Raw genomic sequence first — 23,255 nt, 5'->3', positions numbered from 1 at the left:
ACTTTAAATGGATATGCGAGAGAGCATGAATGGTCTGAGTCACCTTCAGGAACAGATGTGTCCTCACACGCTACACTCAGTCTCCATGTGCGCACACCATGCGTCATTACTAAAACCCTTTCACAACATCAACATCACTGTGGAATTTCAGAGCAGTCCCAGTTAATAATTATGGAAAAGTATGTCTGTGAATAGGGCAACTTGACTAGAAACATGTGCAAAAATACACAATTTATATATTCTGAAAACAGAATATTTAAAATGTCTGCATCGCTTGAAAATTAGTTTAGGTGCCTTTCAATTCTCTTGATCATTGCTGAGATGTCCTATACCTTGATTGGAGTTCACCTATGGAAAAGTTAGAAGGCCTCACAGCTGGCAAAGAATAACAGCCAATATCAGGTCATGAGGTAAAGAAAAAACTGCCTACAGAGCTCAGAGAAAGGATTGTTGCACAGACCTGGGGAAGACTACAAAAAAATTGCTGCTTGCCAAGAGCACAGTGGCCTCCATAATTCTGAAATGGAAGAAGATTGGCCCAACCAGGACTCTTCCAGGAGCTGGTCGCCTGGCCAAATTCTGAGTAAGCTCCCTAGACCCTGTGTGGAGGTGAAACAAAGTTCCAGAAGGACAAACATCACTGCATTGAACTGGATTTTACGTCAGAGTGGCTAGACAGAAGCCTCTCCTCAGTGCAAAGCCTGTGGAAGCTAGCTCTGACCTGGCCACTCATGGACATTCACCTTCCTATGTTTAAGCCAGTGTGTCTTGTTTGCAGTATGTTTAGGATCATTGTGTTGGAAGGTGAAAGCTGTTTAGCAGAGGGACACAGGTTTTCCTTAAGAATTTGGTTGTACTTGGTAACATTTATTTTCTCTTCAATTCTGACTAATCACCCAGTCCCCAATGAAAAGAAACACCCCCACAACATAATGCTGCCATCACCATGCTTCATGTAGGCATGGTGTGTTTTGTCTGGTGTGCTGTGTTGTGCTGTTTGACATATCGCTTGGAGTTCAGTCCAAAAGCTACATTTGACATCTGACCATAGCACATTTGCTCTCTCTCTCTCTCTCTCTCTCTCTCTCTCTCTCTCTCTCTCTCTCTCTCTCTCTCTCTCTCTCTCTCTCTCTCTCATATATATATATATATATATATATATATATATATATATATATATATATATATATATATATATATATATATATATATATATATATATATATATATATACCTTAAATAAATATTTTTTAAAGTTTTTAATACTCTAATCAACATGGCCATGGGAAAAAATGGATGCTTTATGCAAATGTATGTTTATTATTACCATACTCAACACTGAGCATTAAGATAAAATATTCTTGTAAATGTTTTAAAGTAATTGTGTAAATAATCAAAACACCAAATGGAACTTTTGCTATGTTTCCATGCAGACGGTTTTAATAGCCGGATGTGTGCATCATGGCGGTTTTTAGTGCTTGATTTGAGACTTGACGCATCAGTAAAACAAATGTTTAGTGATTACTTACTTAACTTGTATTAAATATGAGTAAATAAAGGACGTCTGGAATAAATGTGTTACATTGAATGTTTTATTTTTGCCTCTTTTATATTTTTTTTTTGTATTTTTAATAAATATAGTCAAAAAGAAATGCACGCTGCAGTAATCACAGATTAATAAAATTAGTGCAAGCAGGCAGGAAAAGCTAAGGGGTCTCACGTGATTTCTTGTTACAACCGTTGTGAGCAGATAAGCACAACACATTAAACTTTGAGGTGGATGCATGTAATTTTTTCACCCATCCATTTTTGGTTGGTTAAATGTACTGATACGTTCTTATTGCAACCAAACAACTCAAAATTTAGAAAAATGCTGAAAATTTTATCATATTTTTATTCTATATTTTTAATTAGACGTGACTAGTTGCCTTAACAAGTGTTTTATACTTCATACCATAAACTGTGCTTTAACCTACTTTAACCAGACACACACACACACACACACACACACACACACACACACACACACACACACACACTAATTATGTCATGCACTGTTCAGTAAAAAATCACGACTTGACTCATTTTTTTTGTCTTTTACCCTTGTGGCTGAAAGTTGTACATGACTGTGGTTCCATTTTCAGTAAGCACTATGCATTGTTTGTTATTATATTACTGATTGCTCAATCTTGGAGATACAGCTCTGAATAAATGCTGTGTCTTTTTGTTGAAATTGAGTGAGGGGTCATAGATCATTACTGGATTGAGACACTATTTTCGGGAAGGACAGTACATGTTTACTCTGAGGTCAAAGAGCTGGAATAGTTGATTGAGAATGCTATTGGCTGGGCTGAACCAAATTTAGTTTAAATAACGTTTTAATATTACACACAGTTTGCAGTGTGCATATATTGCATTTAATTTAATCAAATATTAAATCAGATACAGGGCACATGCAAAAAGAAAGAACAGAACATACCAGTTAAGCTCAGCAACACTATTAAATACCAAATATAAAGTATATAAGGAATGCATGAGGATATTTTGTTTCTAGACATATGGTGCTGATTTACAGTGGAAAAAAAAAGTGGATGCTAAACAGTGTTTTTACAATTTGTTTCTTATTAAACTTTCTAACAAAATCGTTAGCCACTGCTAATTGTGTGATGTAACTTTAATAAGATATCTTTACATTTGTCAAATGAAACGACATTTACTATATATTGCCTATATTAATCAGCTGTTACATTGTAAATGGGATATGTGTCTGTGTGTGCGTGTGCGTGCATGCGTGCGTGCGTGAGTGTGTGTGTGTGTGTAAGTGTAAGTGTAGTTTTGGAAGAATGGGGGGCAATTATCACATGTGGGAGCTGTTCTAACCAGTCATTGCTCAATTCAACCATTCAAGGAATTGCATGCAGACACTGAGAAGGTGACTCATGCTCACTGTCAGGAAGCCCTTTTCCTTCTTACCACAAAGTGCCTTGAGCAAGACATGTCCTGTACAGCTTGATTACCAGCTTCAGGCTAGGCTATGTGACTAGCACTGGGTCACCTTACACCTCCCCTTGTGGTTGACCACACTCCTCCCTTAGCTCTTCTCATTAGGATGATGTCAATGAAACTATACATGGCATAATGCATAGCTCTTTCTATGTATATGCTGCTAACTGTTCACGTGCTAATATCTATATTATCTCAATACAAACATGGCTGGTATTTAGGGGAGGCTGTTAAGCCATTGCCTTAGACTGTAAAACTGTTTATGAATGAAAATCTGACAAACAGTTTACTATAAACCAGATTAAAGAGGGTATAAAGCAAAGGAAGAGGATATCTGAATCACACCATCTTTTGAATCATATTATGATGTAGTGTTCGACTCATTCATCCTCTTGAAGGAAAATTATTTAGTTATTTTGTATGTGTATGATGGAAATTATTGCTAGTGTTAAATGCACAAATTAATGTTGTTTTTGCTTTATTTCAAAATACATCCATTTTTACAGGAAACTTGTTACTGCGTAAGATTTACTGTGTGATTGTTTGACTAACAATTCTGGAATGTAATTTGAAGTTTGTGTTAATTGCGGGCCACCACTTTACATGTTCATTGAGGTTCATTCCCAATACTTGCTGTTTATTTAAAGTACTCCTTTGGCCTCTACAAAGAGGTTTTGGAATTAAATTAGAAGCAATAAATACAAATAACATTTGTCCCCATGGCAACATTATTTCTGCTGCTCTGCCTAAAATAATGAGAGATCTGCTGAGAATGAGAATGTTGAGAGGAAAAGCCACCCATCCAGTTCAAGCCAAATAAGCATGACTCATGGCTTCCTTGCAGTGCAAACTATGGTGAATTCCTCCCTCAGGCAAAGGCTTCAGCTGTGGAAAAGGGTTGAGAGCCTGACTCTCTGGTAAGTCCTTAGGAAACCTGACTGAGATGGTCTCTGCAGATGGCCCCTTTTTTTCTGTATCTACAAAAACTTTGGAAGTTTTAAAAACTTTGGTCTTTGGAAGTGTAAAAAAATTAAGACTCATTTTCCTTATATTCCCTACTTTAACATTTATAGCTATGCAAGTTTCAGTTGTAAATGAATCAATGTCTTAAATGAGTCATATCTCAGACTTTATCAGAGAGCATGTGTGTCATTGTAAGTTCTCTATGTGTATGAATAAGTAACTACCATAAAACTGAATATTACAGTCAGGTGTAACTTTGTAGACCTGTCATAACAAAGGCCCCTCTGGAGTTCCAGGAATCCCTCTTTGTGGGCCTGAGCTGAGGTAATCGCATTAAAGCCAATGCAGATAAAGCCAGAGGCATTCCAGGAACCAGTAGTACTTTCAGCCACATTCCTTCATACAGCATCAGCATCTGCCAGACTGACTATAACTCTTTTGTCATAAAACTCATGCTGTTCAAAAGAAAAAAGTAAGAATGAAACCAAACCCAGAAACTTGGTTTAAAAGTTCATTATGAACACCTTTAATCAGATTAGTTTTCTTTAGCAATATAAATGGAAAAGAAAATTTGAATTGCAATTTATGCAAGCGTCTTTCTAACAGGGGGTTTGCTTTATAGTGGAGGATGTTTTCAGCAGAGACTATTAAGTACTTCTGTTTGTTACTCTGAATTAAGTTTCTGCCTAACTGTGTAAATGCAAATTAAATGTAAATTATGTTATATGAATCCATAAATATCCACTTCCAAACACCTTTGGTAATGTTTTTTTTTTTTTCTTTGCAAAAGCATGCACAGCTCTTAAACATTGTGTTAATACGGTGATGATTGTGGGGTTTTAGTGCCTAAACAATAATTATTTTCATGTGATTCTTTTGTAACTTTGGTTGCAGTAATACAAAGATATGAAGACCACACCATACCACACACGGACACTTTATGGACAACCCACCACAAAAAGTTGTCTATTGTTTACACTTTGTTACACATTGTTTACTGTTTCACTGTCTACTGCCATAAACATTTTTTTTTTCTATATATGTTTTTCTCTTTGTTTCACATCCATATATCTTTATATATCTTTTATATCTTATATTCTTATATTTTATTTTTATATAGTTTTTTTATACTTTATACTTTATTTATCTGTTTCTTTTCTTTTTCCCCATCTATTCCCTCATGTTGGACCGTCGTATAAAGCATTTTACTGCATGTCGTACCCTGTATGTATGTGAATGTGATGAATAAAATTTGATTTGATTTAGATTTAGATTTGATTTGATGTTACACTCCAGAGTAGACATACATAATTTTTTATTAATTAAAAACAATGCCTGGGTTATACAGAAACATTACAGTAAGGCATTGGTTTGGCAATAATTAATTCTGTATAATCAATATAGGGTAAGATCCGATTTTAAAACTATATAAAATTATAAAATATAACATTTTATAAATTACATTTCTTAACAGGAAAGAATGAATAACACATAATTATGCATTTGTGTTTTGGAAAGTAAATGTTCAATTAAAATGCACATACATTTTTATAAACAGAAATATGTCTTGCTCTTTCCGCTTAAAGATATAAACATTTTGTACATTAACGAAACATTCAGACATTCAGATGGTGATAACATTCAAATCCTATATTAACCGTTATATGCACTATTCAAATGTCATGCATCAGACAGAGAGATATTCAAAAACAGCAGTACATCTTCAATTGAGAGATATTATAATGCATGCTGCTTCCCTGGGCTATACTGGCTATACATTTTATAGGTACAGTTTTTGTGCTGCACTTTGTTTAGAATGTAATCCTGCTGCAAATACTGCAGAAACAGATAGAGCAGTCTTGCTTTAGGCACTGCAACATGGGAACAAGTTGAGAGGTTACTAGAGTTGAATTTAAAAGCAAAGCGTGTGAGTGAGACCCCCACCAATCCCCCATATTCAGTGCTTTATGGTGCACGACTTCACGGAAACCATGTGACTTTCCCACATAGCAAAACAGAGGGAGAAGAGGAGGAAAAGGGGGAAGGGGATCAATGGAGGTACAAGGACGTCTTTGACAGCAAGAGGTAGAAAACACAGAAACAGATTAAAATGGTGAGGAGAGGAGATGGGGACAGAAGAGACACAGGGTAAGACCTAATTTAAGATAAAGGAAAAAAGACAAAGAAACCATGAGAAAGGTGAGTGTAAACAGGAAAGGAACATTTGCTGCAAAGATGAGAGACACTTTCATTACATCATGTTACAGCTTGAAGGAGACTGTGTGGAAATAATACAACCTGAAAGACAAAATAAAAATCATTAAATCTTTTTTAAGCTATTTATTGTGTGTTTGTGTGTGTGTGTGTGTGTGTGTGTGTGTGTGTGTGTGTGTGTGTGTGTGTGTGTGTGTGTGTGTGTGTGTGTGTGTGTGTGTGTGTGTGGTATGGAGAACATAAGTGTGTATGCAGAAAGTGGAGATATATAAAATATAGAAATTATATAGAAATATAATAAGATTATCATCAGAAACAAACTAATAACAGATGCAAGATTAATGTGTAGATCTGTTATATAGAATATTAACAATGAATAAACTTAAACAAATTTAACTTTGTATGAATTTTAAGTCATCAAATGAAGAACATGACACTTGTACTAGTGTGACCTAGTTTTAAAATAACAATGCTTAAAAATCACATTACAAACCAACTGTTTGTAATAAATTATACACTATCATAATACACCTGATTGGAGGGATAATCATTTAAATTATATATATTCATTCATTCATTTTCTCCCGCTTATCCGTAATAAGTCAAAGCCTATTTAAAAAAAAAAAAGATCTGCATGAATGACCTTCAGTAACCCCAGAGCTGGCCAAATGCTTATTCCAGTAAAATAGGCAGTGTTATAAAAAAGTATAATGTAAGCATTCAGTATAAATACAAATATTTGCATAGTGAAATAATAGTCACATGGTTCTGTGCTGAGAGACAATCCTGACCGTAAACCTGTCTGCAAAACAAAGCCCAGTTTGGCACTGCCAATGTCCTTGGAGATTGACTTCCTGCTCGGAACCAATAAAGAGAAAAAAAAATTAAACAGTAAAGGCTCTGCAAGTCCTGGTAGATGACAGGTATTACTTTTGTAAAGTCACTTCTTTTTGTAATAATAAAAGGTTTGACCACTACAATACAGTCAAAAGCATGACAATAATTTAACATTTAAATGACATTTGCTTGTTTGTTTATATTGTTTATTTGTCCATGACAGAAGGCTAGCTATTCATTTACGGTAAGCACAGATGATAGCATTACTGATGAACAGCAGGTGTCTAACAGTAGCAACAGGCTCTTGTCTATGCTCCAGTCTGGGGAAAAAAGGTTTTCATTATGCAGGTGACTGCTTGTATTGCCTCAGGGTTCTACCGGAAAACGTAGATCTGGTTAATGTCTGTAGAGTGACTGAGAAGTGAGACACAGTGTGAGATAAACACTAAGAGAACCGATGTCTCACATATAGGACACCTATTAAACATTCTTTACTGGACTAGCATGTGATTGCTTTGTCATGTGTTTGTCAAACATAGAGTGTGTGCATACAGAAGATTCCTGACACTGTACTCAACGTCACATTTAAAAATAGTCAGTCACGCAGTTTATACCATGATGAGTACAACCATTCATCAGTAATTATCATATTTGCTTTTGATCATGGGGATTACTGCGAGAGTGTTGATGTAAAATTACCTGATGGACACAGAAAGTGGAACAGCACCATCCTCTGTCTGTAAGTGCTCACGTGTGATATATACAATTGTATGGTCTATTTTCAGCCCTAGGGTTTATGGTTATTGGAAAGGCATCATCCCTTCTCTGCTTTCCGAGAAGGAGTCAATATTTCTCTATCTCTTCTGTTCACAGTTAATCCAATTTTGTGTCAGAAAAAAAAAACTCAGCTGAGAGAGGTCCAGCACATTTCTAAAGCATGTACAGAGCAAGCATGTGGGCAAACACACAAACACACACACACACACACACACACACACACACACACACACACACACACACACACACACACACAAAGAAAGTGTTTATCTGTGTTTTTTCCTTACTTACATAACATTAAGAGGAAACTTTCATAGTTTTTTTTTACCTACTTCTGCATGAAGCATCTGCACCTACTATTGCTGTGGATGAACACAAAAGAATACCCCAAAGAATACACTCCCCCCAAAAATGTATGGTTAAGCCTCACCCTTCAGTAAACAATCTTATGTGGATACTGTACATTTGCACCAAAGAACTGCTTTTGCCTTCGCAAAGACTATCCTGTGTTAGTTTCAGGAAGCTTATTTACAATACGCTCACATTTTATCAACATACTCTTAGACTTTCCTTTTCTACAATATTATATTGTAATGATTTATAATCCCCTTTTCCAGTGTCACCATAGAGAGGGTGGGCTGTTTTTTTTAGTCCTTTTCCTCTATAGGTTGCTTCTTAATGCCATCTGAGTTTTTTCCTTTGCCTATGGCTTGTTGAGAACAGACCAAAATATTAATCTATTTTGTGATTTCTGTAAAGATCCACTCTAAGAATGTCTATTGATAAAAGTGCTATACGAGTGCATAAGTGAAGTAAATATCCTTCAGAATAGTAAAAACAAAAAGTAACACTTTTAGAAAAGAGGTGACACTGCAAAGATAAAAGCCAAATTAATAAAGCATGTCATGGTGGATCCAGAACCAAACAACACCCCGAATGGGTGTATTGGGTGTCTATGCATTTGCACACTCCTTCACACACTTATTTATACCTAGTGTAATTAAAGGTCACCAACCCACCTTTTTTAAAGATGAGAGGAACACATGTACCTAAAAAAAACCATCACACTCCATGAAACTCCATACATGCAATATTTATCCTATTATAAGAATGCCATTTAATTTTACTTATTTGTAGAAATAAACAGTAAAAATAAATCTTGACATAAGCAACATGTCAATCAAATGTCTTGCAATGAAATCTAATTGGATTGGATTGAATATGATAGCTTTTATCTGTAACAATCATTTAATATGGATATAACCTTTTTTTTTTTACATACTGATTAAATACAAAAAATGAGATTAGTGCAAATTGAACACATGTGCAAACTAAGTAAGAAACAGCATTCAAAATCATGCACTATTGTATGTGACCATTGAGCCCTTTGCATGCACTTTGACCCAGCTTAGGATATGTAAAGAAAATACAATTTCCAGGCATTACTTCTGTGACAACAATGGCTGAATTTGTTTCTCAATTTCTAATGCATGTTTCTTTTTTATATGAAAACAGTTAGCTGGAGCTGAATTTAGAAATTTTGTATTACACTACGATGCAGACACAGGCTCTCTGCAGAATTTGTTGATCTTCAGAAACACTTCCCCTCCACTGCCAAACACACACACACACACACACACACACACACACACACACACACACACACACAGATAGCAGAAGGGATTAGAGTTACAATAGAAAAAAATTACTGTAAAAGTTAGTGTTACTTATGTAACATTCTTGGAAAGTTCTGATAAAACAAATAATCAAAGTCTAAAGGCATTAGTCTTAATTGTTATCAAATTAGGCTTTACTATAACTATAACCCTGAACAATGCAGTCCAGCCTTTACTGGAATACCTGTTGTGGAATCCTGTGTACTGCCAGGAATCAAGCAGGGAAAAAGAGAAAAAAGAAACAGAGAGAGAGAGAGAGAGAGAGAGAGAGAGAGAGAGAGAGAGAGAGAGAGAGAGAGAGAGAGAGAGAGAGAGAGAGTGCACAACAACCATTTTTTCTATTGTGGAAATATTTTCTTCATGAAGCAATATGACAAGTATTTTACTGTTGTTTTGAAAGCTGTGGCACTCATTGTATGCAGTGTGACAGGAAATGTATGTTGCACGTTCATTACAGTGAGATGATGAAGCAAGTCATCAATCAAGTAGTCTATCAAAAACATTGTGCAGCTGTCATCTGCTAAAGTACTAAAAGAGAAGTGCAAAGAATGGACATATGCATGTTTGGCCCCAAAAAACTTTAATTTTTTTTCTAAATGGTCCTCCTTGTTACACCATGATGAGCATAGCACTGTAAAAGGCTTTTTATGGTTTATGGTGCTGGGAATAAAAGTATGTTGAGGTTCACTTGTGATGTTGTGTACAGTTATAGCAATGAGGTGACTGTCATTTTTGGACAAAGATATATATATATATAAAATGGGTGGGCATTTTGTGTTTGTATTTTGTTTGTGTTACTGTAAACACTTCACTAAAATAGAGCCATTAGATTCCATCCTCTGTAATATCATGATCTAGAAATTGCTCACACATCTTCTCTATGTTTAGCCTGTATGAGTCTCTAGGTGGGAAATAATGCTCCACAGGTCACACTGTACATTTTGGGTTTCACAATGCTGGTCATTTATAACAGCTAACGTAACCAAATAAATAAAAAAAAATTATATATATATATATATTTATATAGCATATTATTTAGCAATATATTTTGTGTTGGTTGTATATGAAACAGATAATAAAGTTGTGAAACCTTCATCCTACAAAAATTCCAGAAAATAATACCAGTTTGCATAAGGCTTTTCCACACAGTTAAATGGGGAAATAATAAGAACTTTTCTTGGAAACACACTGAAAATTTTAAATATGATAATTATTTATAAAACATTTTTTTGTCATAACCAAACGTGCAATGCAAGCAGTGAGATGCATTTCATGTTAAAATATATAAACAGCCTTTATATTAAAAAGTCCTGCATTTGAAGCACACTGTATGAGCAGAAAATCAGATGCATAGCCCTAGATTAAAAATGTCAGGAAATTAACGCTGAAGCACTGAGCAACACTCTGAAGAAGATTACACATATATTCACAGCAACCTGTAAAATATATTACCCTTTTTTAAGCAGCTTATAATTTTAGAACCCAATGGTGGCAGTTTGGAGGGAACCTTTGCATTTTTTGGGATCCTCTTACAGAGTCTCCATAAATTGAAAAGCTTTTTTTTCAAAACCTCAAACAGAGTGCATGTAACATTCAAAATAATCTATTTTACTAATAGATTGCATTAAAGTGAAAATCAATATAAAGTTTTTAAAAGTGTTGCAGTTCTGGGTCATTTTCAGTTTACAGATCCAGAAGCACTTGCCATGGCACTGTGCCAGCGCGACAAACATTCTCATTATAATACAATCTGAGCACAGGGTGCCAGCCGACACACCCGCTGCGCCACTCCCCTGTCGTCATGCCTCTTACTGGAAACCTGAGCAGCTGTTCTCCTCAGATTCACCGTGGAGGCTGACACCTCCTCTTTGCTTTTATTAGAATCAAACAGACAAAACAGACCTGTGAACACACCGCCTGTAAAGGCCTGGAATCCTTCACTCCAGGCAGTGTGACATCACTGTATCAGCCGGGTAAGCCTGACTGACCAGTATTCCTATAAATAAGAGCACATTACTTCAGCTTCTTAACTGTGTCACCAGAGCCAGACATGTTACAGAGCTCTGCTGTCAAATAATCTCTGATGTGATCACATGATTTTAAGGCAGACTGTCTGTCTTACTGTGTATCCATGCATGCATGTATGTATGTATCTGTCTGTCCATTTAACTATTATAATGAGAATTAAGATATTTCTATAATATTTAATTAAACTTCAGGGTATAATGGCTTATATATTATAAACAAATTATTATTGCAATTTCAATGACTGTACATGTGAACTGTGTGACGTTACCTGAACATACCGTTGAGGATATGTGCTGATGGCGCCATCGTATGGACAGAAACACTTTGTACATAGTTCTTTTCCCTGATGTTCTCCAACCATAGAAACACTGTAGAGAGAACCATACAAACGTGCAGTTTTAGTGGAGATGTCAACAATTAAAGTACTAAAAATGGCCTTTACTGCCGTTTTATACGACTTTTTAGATCGAACTTCATTCAACGGTTTCGGGGCCACCCATGATAATTGACTCGAAGTATCGTAAGTATCGTATCGTACGATTTGATTTTTTCGGAACTACCAGATTAGGTGGATAAAACCACGGAGGTTTTTGTTCATTCATTTGATGAATTATTTAGATAGAAGTAAAATGTAATTTATATGATATTTTATAAAAAATATCATTCTTTTGATATTTACCATACAGAAAAATATCAGAATAAACAGAATAGACAATTTTAGACTCGACAGTTCGCGTCCATATAAAATATTTAAACTTTTTTTCGGCTTCTCCCGTTAGGGGTCGCCACAGCGGATCATCCGCATGTTTGATTTGCCACGTTTTTACGCTGGATGCCCTTCCTAACGGAATCCTCCCCATTTATCCAGGCTTGGGACCGGCACTGAGAGTGGCTGGGGTTGGTTCCCTGACCGGGAAGCGAACCCGGGCCGTAGCGATGAGAGCGCCGCATCCTAACCACTAGACCACCAGGGACCCCCCTAAAATATTTATTTATGAAAATAATCGATCGGTCGATTTGGCAACGCTGATGATCGATGATTCACGCGCCACTGTGCATGTCTGGGTCCACTTATAGGTTATGGTGAATGATTATCGAAAGCAGCCACACAAAGTTCAGTGTTACAGTAAAGTGTAGCTTTTATATGGATCGTTTTGATCATGTTACTGCGTTCACTTGTCTGCTGTGTTAAGTTCCGCTGGGTTTCAGGGGGAATCCGCCATGCGGGTGGTTATTTGCGTGCAGCGGATCAGATCCGGTCTTACCGTGGAGGCAGCAGCAGCAGCAGGGCGGCTTCGGGCTCACGCGCCTGGCACACAGTGGATCTGCGCAGTGACACGGTGACTGAGCCGGGAGAAGCCATGCGTAGCGCCATGGCGCAGGCTCGAGTCGGTGATGATGTGTTCGGTGAAGACCCAACCGTTAATGGTTAGAGGATGTCTCTTTTTTTTTTTTTTGCTATACATTAGCACTTATTCAGGCAGCAGGTCTAAATAAAAGCGTGTCAGCTGATGTGAAAAAGCTGTACACCTCAGACATGATTTAATATGCAACAATTCCTCTTACTATACAATTCAAACAGGACTCGACGAAAATATTGGATTTTAATTTTAATTTGACTTCTAATCATTAACAGTTGACTTGCACAAATGTGACCCATTATTTACACTCGTTTGCCATTTTATCAGCTACACCTACTCTAAATGTTTAATACAGCTGGAGTCTGTAAATCGTCCTTTGTATTCTATATTTTCAGCCTGCGGTTAAACAAGCCGCATCTTGAAAATACACGGTTAAGTCAGACGCACTTTTCTTTGTGTTGCGCGTCTAATCCTGCACTTACGGTACGGGTGGTGAGAGCGGTCAAAATAGAAGTAAAGACGTTTCCGTTATAAAAATAATAATAAAAAAAAAGAGTTAAAATGTCAGTGCATTTTCAATCATATTCCATATTCAAACACTTATAAAACACTTTCCTTTACATGTTTGTTCATTATTATTATTATTATTATTATTATTATTATTATTATTATTTAGAGTGTATCTGTCTATTACTCTATACAATTTCAACTCATTTTACTGTGGAGTTTTTGAGAAATGTGAAGGCAAAGTCACTCCAAACATCAGTGCATTTTTAATCATCTTCCACATTTTAACATTCATTAAACATTTTCTTTTATAGGTTTGCTCATTCTTTTAAATTATTCTTATTTATAGTATCCCTGTATATTAGTCTTTAATTTCAAGTCATTTTACTGTGCAGTTTTTGAGAAAAGTAATTTACTAATTTACTAATAGACAGGGAGACTCTAAATTGAAAATATTTGAAAGATTGAGCAAACCTCAAAAAAATGTTTTATGAGTGTTTGAATATGGTGATTTAAATGAACCGATTTGTATGTTTCTTAAACATTGTACAGTAGAACGACATGAAAATGAATTCAGTGATAGTCAGGCTCACTCTGAGTAAAGATCAATTAAATGAATTAGCAAACATTTAAAGGAGGGTAAAATAAAGGTGATTTTGCTTTTACATTTTACTGTAGAGTCTCAAACACTATACAGTAAAGATGTTTAAGAGTGTTTACACCAACTCACAAGAAATTGTATTATTTGTGCTTTAATAAAAAAATAATTTATTGCTATTTTATGTTTTTTTTTTTTTTTTTTTTTTTTTAATAACGGAAACGTCTTTATGAAGCGTTTTTACATCTATTTTGACCACTCCCACCACCCATACCGTAAGTGTACGATTAGACATGCAACACAAAGAAAAGTGCGGCTGACTTAACCGTGTGTTTTTTTTTTGCACCAATCACAAATGTGACCACTGAGCTGAGTACCAGTGAAGGGTACTGGACAAACATATATAAACATAAACTATGCACCAAAGAATAAGGTATAGTGTCTAAATGTCCACATGCAAATAAAAATATACTATGCAAAGAATAAAATACCAGAGATGTTTTATGATGTTTTATTTTAAACATTTGCGATGCCATTTTTTGGGTTCCACAGATTTAGAAATTTAGAAATTTATTTAGAATTTATTTTTTTATTATCCGCATTGGCCTATAAACCTTTCTGTTTGGCCAATGTTTTTCAAAACGGTTTATAACACCATATTTTGCAATAGCACTTCTTTCAATCAAGCCACTCAGATGTAAAGCTAGCATCTGGCGGACATTAAAATCCCCAATCGCCCTTCTCTCACTAATATAACGCTGTCGTATTGAATGTTGTGTCATATAATAAAACTCTGCAGTGACGTCTTATTAAAACAGTACCATGAGACGTCAGATCCGCAGCCCAACAGTAGCTCCCGTGGAGGACACGCATTAGATATGAATGAAATCAAACCGATATGAAAACATGTTTCCCCTTACAATTAATCAAAAATCCCACAACCGGCTCTTCCTCAGATATGCCTGTTGTTCTCAGTTACTTTTAAACAAGGCACTGTTCCAGCAGGCTCATATTATTTTTACAACCAAACAGACAAGCAGAACAAAACAGTCATAAATATACTTTGTAAACCAACTGTATGAGATTTGTTATTAATTCTGTATTGTACATAAAATACATGGAATTACACATACTGTTTTTTATATTAATTTATGAATATTGATTTGTTCATTAATTGATATATTTAACCTGCAGTAAGAAGCTGCAATTATTTATTTTATAAATCTAGTTAACATTTAATTAACATTGAACACTTTCAAATACAGTGTGTTTTGTTTTCATTCTGATAGATGGCCGGACAAAAAAAAATTCCCTTGTGTGTATTGCCAGAACCAACAGCAGGGAATGCAAAGTACAATATTTGCAGTGACATGAAAATGGAAGCTGTAACAGTGTAAACATGTTCACTGAAGTGTTACCTTACTTGTTTTGTTTGTTTAGATTATATGAATATTTATTTTTGTAGATGTTTTAGCAGACACAAGGTGAAGTTGCAATAAAACTATTAATTTGTACAAATGTCTTAACTAGTAAATATTTTTATAGGAAATATTTTACAAATATTATGCATAATAAATGTTTATTGAGTTTCACCAAATTTCTAATTTACTGTTATTACATATTATAGTACAGTATTATATTGGTTTCATGTTGACAATTAAAAAATATGGGAATATTTTAAATATATGGGATTTAAAAATCCCATATCGGTCGACCACTAGCCATTACCACCCTGAAGTTGATGTTTTTCTTTTACCCTTATGTGTGTTATTACTCTTATACCACAGTGATTTGCCAACACTAACTATTCTGTTACTTCATTCTGTTAATTAATAAACACAACTTTTTTTTTTAATCCATTTGTTGTCATGTCTGCAAAACAAGATAATTCTTGTTACCACTTGCTTTATAACAGCATCAGACCTACAGTATGGTGTCAAAATATAGGTGTTACAAATCTCTCATTTGAAAACTGATGTGTGCGTGTATGTTTTTAATGAAGATTTTTGTTTCAGAACTACAGGAAGTGGCAGCTAATATGTTTGGCATGGAGGCAGCTTTGTTTGTACCCACAGGAACTATGAGCAATTTAATTGCAGGTAACAATGTAAAAATAAACACTTTCTTTTTTTTTGTTTGTTTCTCTCAGATAGACTATACATCCACATAGGTGTTTGGCAGAGACACTTCCTAACTATGCAGTTGGTATCTTTTACATTAAATAGAAATCATTTCTCCCATTTTCCAGTAATTTTTCCCTTTGGGTTGACTTGCTAAACTTTTATGGTTAAGGTGTTGGACTTCATTAGTCGTGAGTTAAAATCCCTGCTCAGTTGTATACAATAATATATATATATATATATATATATATATATATATATATATATATATATATATATATATATATATATATATTTATATTTATATTTATATTTATAAAATATGATATTTTATTCTCATTGTATAATTATATTATGTATAGCAAAGCACATTCCATTGTTGACTACACACTGCCCCTCAAATGACCCAAACTGAACTTGTTAGATTTGGTTAGATTCAGACTAGTTGATCTTATTATATTTTTGGTGAGGTGTTTGTCATTTGCCTCTGAATGTGATTGTGTGCAGTTTGCAAAGCAAGGTAAGGTTTTCTGCTTGAGTCATTCTTTGGCACTTTGCATGTAATGTTTAACCTAATGAAATTATTATTGCTTAAAAAGCAAGTATCTTTGTTAAACAGCAGTGTAGTTTGTTGGTCTTTAATAATGATTAACCAGTTAATTTCTTTAGTTTACTGTAATATAAAATAAATTGCTTGCCCATAAATTCATGTGAGATATTTTTCACCATATATTTATTAAAATACACATCTTTTGATAATTAAAAGAACAGGGTTATTTAAAGCATTCAAACAGAAACAGGATACAAAAAAAATTACCTATTTGAAAATCACATTCTGCTTCAGGTGTACTTTAAACTTAATGTTTAAACCTTTACAGCTCTCACTAAGCTATTTTACAGCTCACCCCACACTTCATTGCACATAAGACACTTTATACTCTGTAGAACTCTGCAGAAATGGACCTGTTTATAAACACCTATTTAAAAATTGTTACCTGTACAAATTCATTAAATCTGATACTGTTGCACTTTACACATTACAGTCTTTTTGTACTACTGTCATACTGCTGTTATCAGTTTTTTACAAATGCCTTTTACTCAGAACTTCTGTAATGTTTACATATACTGTGATGTATACAGCTCCTTACACATTCAGTTCTTTTGGAGAAATATTCACCAGGCTTATATATATATATATATATATATATATATATATATATATATATATATATATATATATATATATATATATACAGTATAAATAAATAAATAAATAAATATATATATATATATATATATATATATATATATATATATATATATATATATATATATATATTATTTTTTACAAGTATGCTGCTGTTATCTAGTACAAAATCTGCTATATTGCACTGACTGCCTATACAGACTCTCTATACTGTCTTTCACTCTCAGTCATGGTCCATTGCAGAGAGAGGGGGGATGAGATGATAGTTGGGGATCTCTCTCATCTGCATATCTTTGAGCAAGGAGGGAGTGCACAGGTATGGATCACATGGAGAGGAGAGCATACATTTTTGTGTCGTGTTAAATTTTGTTATTGATTTTCAGCATGTTTGATGAAATATAAAACAGTAAATTCGTAGATTGATAATTGAATAAACTGACCTTAACCCTGTAATTTGCTTCTTTTGTTGCTGCAGTATGAGCAGATTTACATATGTTTTTTTTTTTGAAGTATGCCAAATGATCTGAGTGTGTGACTGTCATGTCTTGGCTAATGAAAGGCACCTGCTCTGATGCATTTCTCCAGCTTGCTGGTGTTCACTCCACCACACTCACAACCATGGCTGATGGAACATTTGATCTGGAGCAGCTGGAATCAAAGATCCGCCATGGATACCCTGATGTACACTATCCCCGCTCACGCCTGGTGTGTTTAGAAAACACACATAACATCATGGGTGGGCGTGTTCTCCCTGTCGCCTTCCTGCAGCAGGTTAAAATCATTGTATTTCAAAATTCATTTATAATATTTACACTTTAGTTTAAATTGAATCAGTTTGTAAATTGAATGACAGATTAGCAAAGACTGTTGATAAATTAATGAATTCCCTGATGTTATTAACATGGTCAGAACTGCAACATTTTTTCCACCAGCTGCGCTCTATAGCAGATAAGTATGGACTTGCTGTGCATATCGATGGTGCTAGGCTGATGAATGCAGCAGTGGCACTGGATGTGCATCCCTCTGTCATACTGAAACACTGCCACACAGTCAGTGTGTGTCTTTCTAAGGTAAGAGCCCTGCTCACTGAAAGTGTCTGCTGTTAAACTTTATGATGACTGCTTGCTATCATTTTACAGTGTGATCATTTAAAAGTTAATTAAATTCAGTACCAAGATTTTGATTAAACTTGAGGTCAGATTATAGTTAACATTTTGGGAAATATATACAGTGGGTACGGAAAGTATTCAGACCCCCTTAAATTTTTCACTTTTTGTTATATTGCAGCAATTTGCAAAAATCATTTAAGTTCATTTCTTTTCCTCATGAATGTAAACATAGCACCCCATATTGACAGAAAAACACAGAAATGTTGACATTGTTGCAGATTTATAAAAAAACCAATTCCTCTGCCATTCCTCCTTGCAGATCCTCTCCAGGTCTGTCAGGTTGGATGGTAAACATTGGTGGACAATAATTTTTAGGTCTCTCCAGAGATGCTCAATTGGGTTTAAGTCAGGGCTCTGCCTGGGCCATTCAAGAGCAGTCACGAAGTCTTTGTGAAGCCACTCCTTCGTTATTTTAGCTATGTGCGTAGGGTCATTGTCTTGTTGGAAGGTAAACCTTCGGCCCAGTCTGAGGTCCAGAGCACTCTGGAGAAGGTTTGCGTCCAGGATATCCCTGTACTTGGCCGCATTCATCTTTCCCTCGATTGCAACTAGTCGTCCTGTCCCTGCAGATGAAAAACACCCCCACAGCATGATGCTGCCACCACCATGCTTCACTGTTGGGACTGTATTGGACAGGTGATGAGAAGTGCCTGGTTTTCTCCACACATACTGCTTAGAATCAAGGCCAAAAAGTTCTATCTTGGTCTCATCAGACCAGATAATTTTATTTCTCACCATCTTGGAGAACTCCGTGCGGGCTTTCCTGTGTCCTGCACTGAGGAGAGGCTTCCGTCAGGCCACTCTGCCATAAAGCCCGAACTGGTGAAGGCTGCAGTGATGGTTGATTTTCTACAACTTTATGCTGCATTGTGATCTGTAAGGTCTTCTATAGACAGGTGTGTGGCTTTCCTAATCAAGTCCAATCAGTATAATCAAACATTTCTGGACTCAAATGAAGGTGTAGAACTATCTCAAGGATTATCCGAAGAAATAGATATCACCTGAGTTAAATATATGAGTGTCACAGCAAAGGGTCTGAATACTTAGGACCATGTGATATTTCAGTTTTTCTTTTTTAATAAATCTGCAAAAATGTCTGTCAACATGGGGTGCTATGTGTACATTCATGAGGAAAAGAAATTAACTTAAATGATTTTAGCAAAACATTTTTGGATATGAAGATTATTGGCTTTTGAACATTGTATTATGATAATGATAATAAATACAATGGTTACTTATATATTTTTTACAATGCAATTAAATTGCATTGTTGCCTATAATCAGGAGCTACCATCCATAATCGACCATATACTCTCGCAGCTGAAGTGAACTTACTTTTAACTTAATGTAAATTAGAGGCATGGTGACAGTGAAGATATTTCCATTTCAGTTACACAAGTTCATGTTCTTTAATATAAATCCTTTTCTGAATGCTGACAGATGCACATTCAATATATTTTGGAACTGTACTTTTACCCAAGAAATGCAAACGATTGCAGATATTCTTAATGCATGGCTTCATTATATATTTTAAAATCACATATCATTAGTTTAGCTTAAATAATAGTTATAAAACAAATGAAAAAATATATATTGCAGTACTGAATGATCAGTATATACACATTTACTGGCCACTTTATTAGGTACACCTGTCCAACTGCTCGTTAACGCAAATTTCTAATCAGCTATTTACATGGCAGCAACTCAATGCATTTAGGCATGTAGACATGGTCAAGACGATCTGCTGCAGTTCAAACCGTGTTCAGAATGGGGAAGAAAGGTAATTTAAGTGACCTTGAACGTGGCATGGTTGTTGGTGCCAGACGGGCTGGTCTGAGTATTTCAGAAACTGCTGATCTACTGGGATTTTCACATACAACCATCTCTAGGGTTTACAGAGAATGGTCCAAAAAAGAGAAAATATCCAGTGAGTGGCAGATGCCAGAGGTCAGAGGAGAATGGCCAGACTGGTTCGAGCTGACAGAAAGGCAACAGTAACTCAAATAACCACTCGTTACAACCAAGGTATGCAGAAGAGCATCTCTGAACGCACAACACATCAAACCTTGAGGCAGATGGGCTACAGCAGCAGAAGACCACACCGGGTGCCACTCCTGACAGCTAAGAACAGGAAACTGAGGCTACAAACATGGATGTGCAGCCGACAAATCTGCAGCAACTGCGTGATGCTATCATGTCAATATGGACCAAAATCTCTGAGGAATGTTTCCAGTACCTTGTTAAATCTATGCTACAAAGGATGAAGGCAGTTCTGAAGGCAAAAGGGGGTCCAACCCGGTACTAGAGTAAGGTGTACCTAATAAAGTGGCGTATATATTATTATACTGAGACACAATAACATATTCCGATACATAATATTAGACATCCATTTATTGAGTGTACTCCGTCTGTTGTGATTTGTCAACCACCGTCTACTCGGTCAGTGGAAATATACCAGTTATAGTCCCGAACAGTATATTTATTGAAACTGTACAATCAAGGTAAGTGTGTATAACATAGATGCCAAACACAGGAAGACACCAAAGCACGTACATATATACATGACACAAAATGTATTTAAAAATAGAACAGATAATTCTAGAGAATAAGTGGGAAAAATTGCAAAGGAGATAAAACCTAGCATTAATGCACTATTGTTTCAACAAACTATATTTTAGCAATCATTACTCATAGGCTGTCTTTGAAAGGGATTGGGAGCACCTGCTGGGACCATACTTGCTGGGTCTAAAGAGTTCATCCAAAGAGCAGTGCGTGCCCGTAAAGCTCTGGGAGGTGGAATGCGGCAGTCAGGGATTTTAGCAGCAGCTGGAAGAATTGCCCTGTTGGACATGATGGCTAGACTGGAGGAGGACCACAGGAATGCCCAGACTTTTGCCAGAGGTGATGTATGACCCTCAGAGCCATGACTTTAAATACATGTATTCTAATTATGTCTAGACTTTCACTGCCTGTCAGCAACTTGGGACTACTTTTTCCCCTCTTAGTAATGTATTGCTTTAGTTAATTGCCATGGTCAAATTCAGAAGAGCTACTTATTTTTAAGGATCTGATTAAAAACGTTTTACCACAAAGATACAGCAGTTCAGGCAATTTGTTATAGTCCAAATTTGGGCAATATTTGCTTTGTTGCTCATTTGTTAAGTGTTAGACACATTAACAATTCAAGCAACCATTATCCATCCAAAAGTACACTATACAGTACAGACCAAAAGTTTGGACACACCTTCTCATTCAAAGAGTTTTCTTTATTTTCATGACTATGAAAATTGTAGATTCACACTGAAGGCATCAAAACTATGAATTAACACGTGGAATTATATACATAACAAAAAAGTGTGAAACAACTGAAAATATGTCATATTGTAGGTTCTTCAAAGTAGCCACCTTTTGCTTAGATTACTGCTTTGCACACTCTTGGCATTCTCTTGATGCCTACTTTGAAGAACCTACAATATGACATATTTTCAGTTCACTTTTTTGTTATGTATATAATTCCACATGGGGGGAGTGGTGGCTCCAGCGGTTAAGGCGCTGGGTTGCCGATCGGTAGGTCTGGGGGTCAAGCCCTGGTATCGCCAAGCTGCCACTCTTGGGCCCTTGAGCAAGGCCCTTAACCCTCTATGCTCCGGGGGTCCCTTATGAGGGAAATATCAAGGTCCGTGACGTCGGAGTGACGTGGGGCCGCCTTCCTGTGGGCTCACCACCTGCAGGAGGGACCATAAGGGACGGTGCTGTGAGGATTGGGCAGCAGTCGAAGGTGGGGGCCTGCTTAGACTGCCCCGCGACCCGAATTACGGATAAGCGGGAGAAAATGAATGAATGAATGAATAATTCCACATGTGTTAATTCATAGTTTTGATGCCTTCAGTGTGACTCTACAATTTTCATAGTCATGAAAATAAAGAAAACTCTTTGAATGAGCAGGTGTGTCCAAACTTTTGGTCTGTACTGTATGTCCACCTCTACAACCAGACATTTTTAAACAAATTCTGAGGCACATGGTTTGCTAGAATACCTTTTGACGATGTAGAATTAAGACTTTGGACGAATAAAAGTCAACTTTTTAAAAAAATAAAAAAAGTGATTTTTAATAGAAGGACGATGTGGTTGTCACCAGCCAGTCAACCAGTAATTAATTTGGGCTTAAATATTCACTGTAAATGAACACAAGTTTGCAACAGGAGTACTGATATGTAAAACAGGTGTGTTTATAATTTGTAATTCAGAAAACCAGATTTAATCCATTAGACATTCTCCTTGTTTTACAATATCATGCAGGAAAAATTGCTAAAACACAGCATAAAATATTTCCTTTGAGGTATCTAATATAAAGTTTTTTTTCCTTCACAGCTCTGATGGAATGCGATCCTCCTTTGTACCATGTAGACTTAGCATCTGTTGAAACTAACATATTGCGTTTCGGTTTGCGAAATTCTGGGCTGAATCCGACTCGTTTCTGTGAGCTGATGGAGGAGGTGAGCGAGGAGGAGGTTGATGCTCTTAACCAGGGTGTACGTGTGCTCATGTTCCCTCACGTCGGGGGTACGGTGAGAGCTGTGTGGCACCTTGGGATCGGTGAGGAGGACACTCAGCTAGCTATAAAGAAAGCCCAGTTTGTGGCCCAGCAGTTTCACTTAAAATCAGTAAGAGGTAGATGAAGGAAGGATGAAAATTAAATCATTATTTTTCCCTCCTTTTTACATGAAGTGCTATGAGGCATTCTGAAGTAAATTAATATTTTGATTGGAATAGGTTTTTTTCTTTAGTAATTTAA

General features: G+C 35.9%; 1 protein-coding gene and 2 long non-coding RNA genes across 3 annotated transcripts; 1 reads left to right on the top strand and 2 right to left on the bottom strand.

Annotated features, from left to right (window-relative positions):
- Nucleotides 1-5,275: 5,275 nt before the first annotated feature.
- Nucleotides 5,276-8,607, bottom strand: LOC310734210. Its single transcript, XR_014535993.1, has 3 exons — nt 6,943-8,607; nt 5,845-6,264; nt 5,276-5,802 (listed from the first exon to the last, which is right to left on the bottom strand). It is a non-coding gene; the product is annotated as an uncharacterized lncRNA (long non-coding RNA).
- A 3,544-nt stretch (nt 8,608-12,151) lies between these two features.
- LOC310734211 lies at nt 12,152-12,953 on the bottom strand. Its single transcript, XR_014535994.1, has 2 exons — nt 12,326-12,953; nt 12,152-12,253 (listed from the first exon to the last, which is right to left on the bottom strand). It is a non-coding gene; the product is annotated as an uncharacterized lncRNA (long non-coding RNA).
- Nucleotides 12,467-23,209, top strand: tha1 (threonine aldolase 1). The gene is made up of 7 exons (XM_083555917.1): nt 12,467-12,926; nt 15,980-16,063; nt 17,519-17,607; nt 17,877-18,062; nt 18,224-18,361; nt 21,169-21,361; nt 22,832-23,209. Exons 1-7 carry the CDS (start codon nt 12,659-12,661, stop codon nt 23,137-23,139), a joined length of 1,266 nt encoding a protein of 421 aa, XP_083412043.1. The 5' UTR covers nt 12,467-12,658; the 3' UTR covers nt 23,140-23,209.
- The last annotated feature ends 46 nt before the right edge of the window (nt 23,210-23,255 follow it).

This window comes from Silurus aristotelis (genome assembly GCF_946808225.1).
Source record: "Silurus aristotelis genome assembly, chromosome: 12".
Lineage (NCBI taxonomy): Eukaryota > Metazoa > Chordata > Actinopteri > Siluriformes > Siluridae > Silurus > Silurus aristotelis.
The sequence above is the reverse complement of the archived record's forward strand: the minus strand, read 5'-3'. Positions and strand labels throughout refer to the sequence as shown.

Bases quoted from the DNA above. Each gene is read 5' to 3' on its own strand.
- tha1 (XM_083555917.1), top strand. From the start codon at position 12,659: ATGTTACTGCGTTCACTTGTCTGCTGTGTTAAGTTCCGCTGGGTTTCA. The intron at 17,608-17,876 runs GTATGGATCACA...GCATTTCTCCAG, and splicing joins AGCAAGGAGGGAGTGCACAG to CTTGCTGGTGTTCACTCCAC. The intron at 18,063-18,223 runs GTTAAAATCATT...TTTTTCCACCAG, and splicing joins CTGTCGCCTTCCTGCAGCAG to CTGCGCTCTATAGCAGATAA.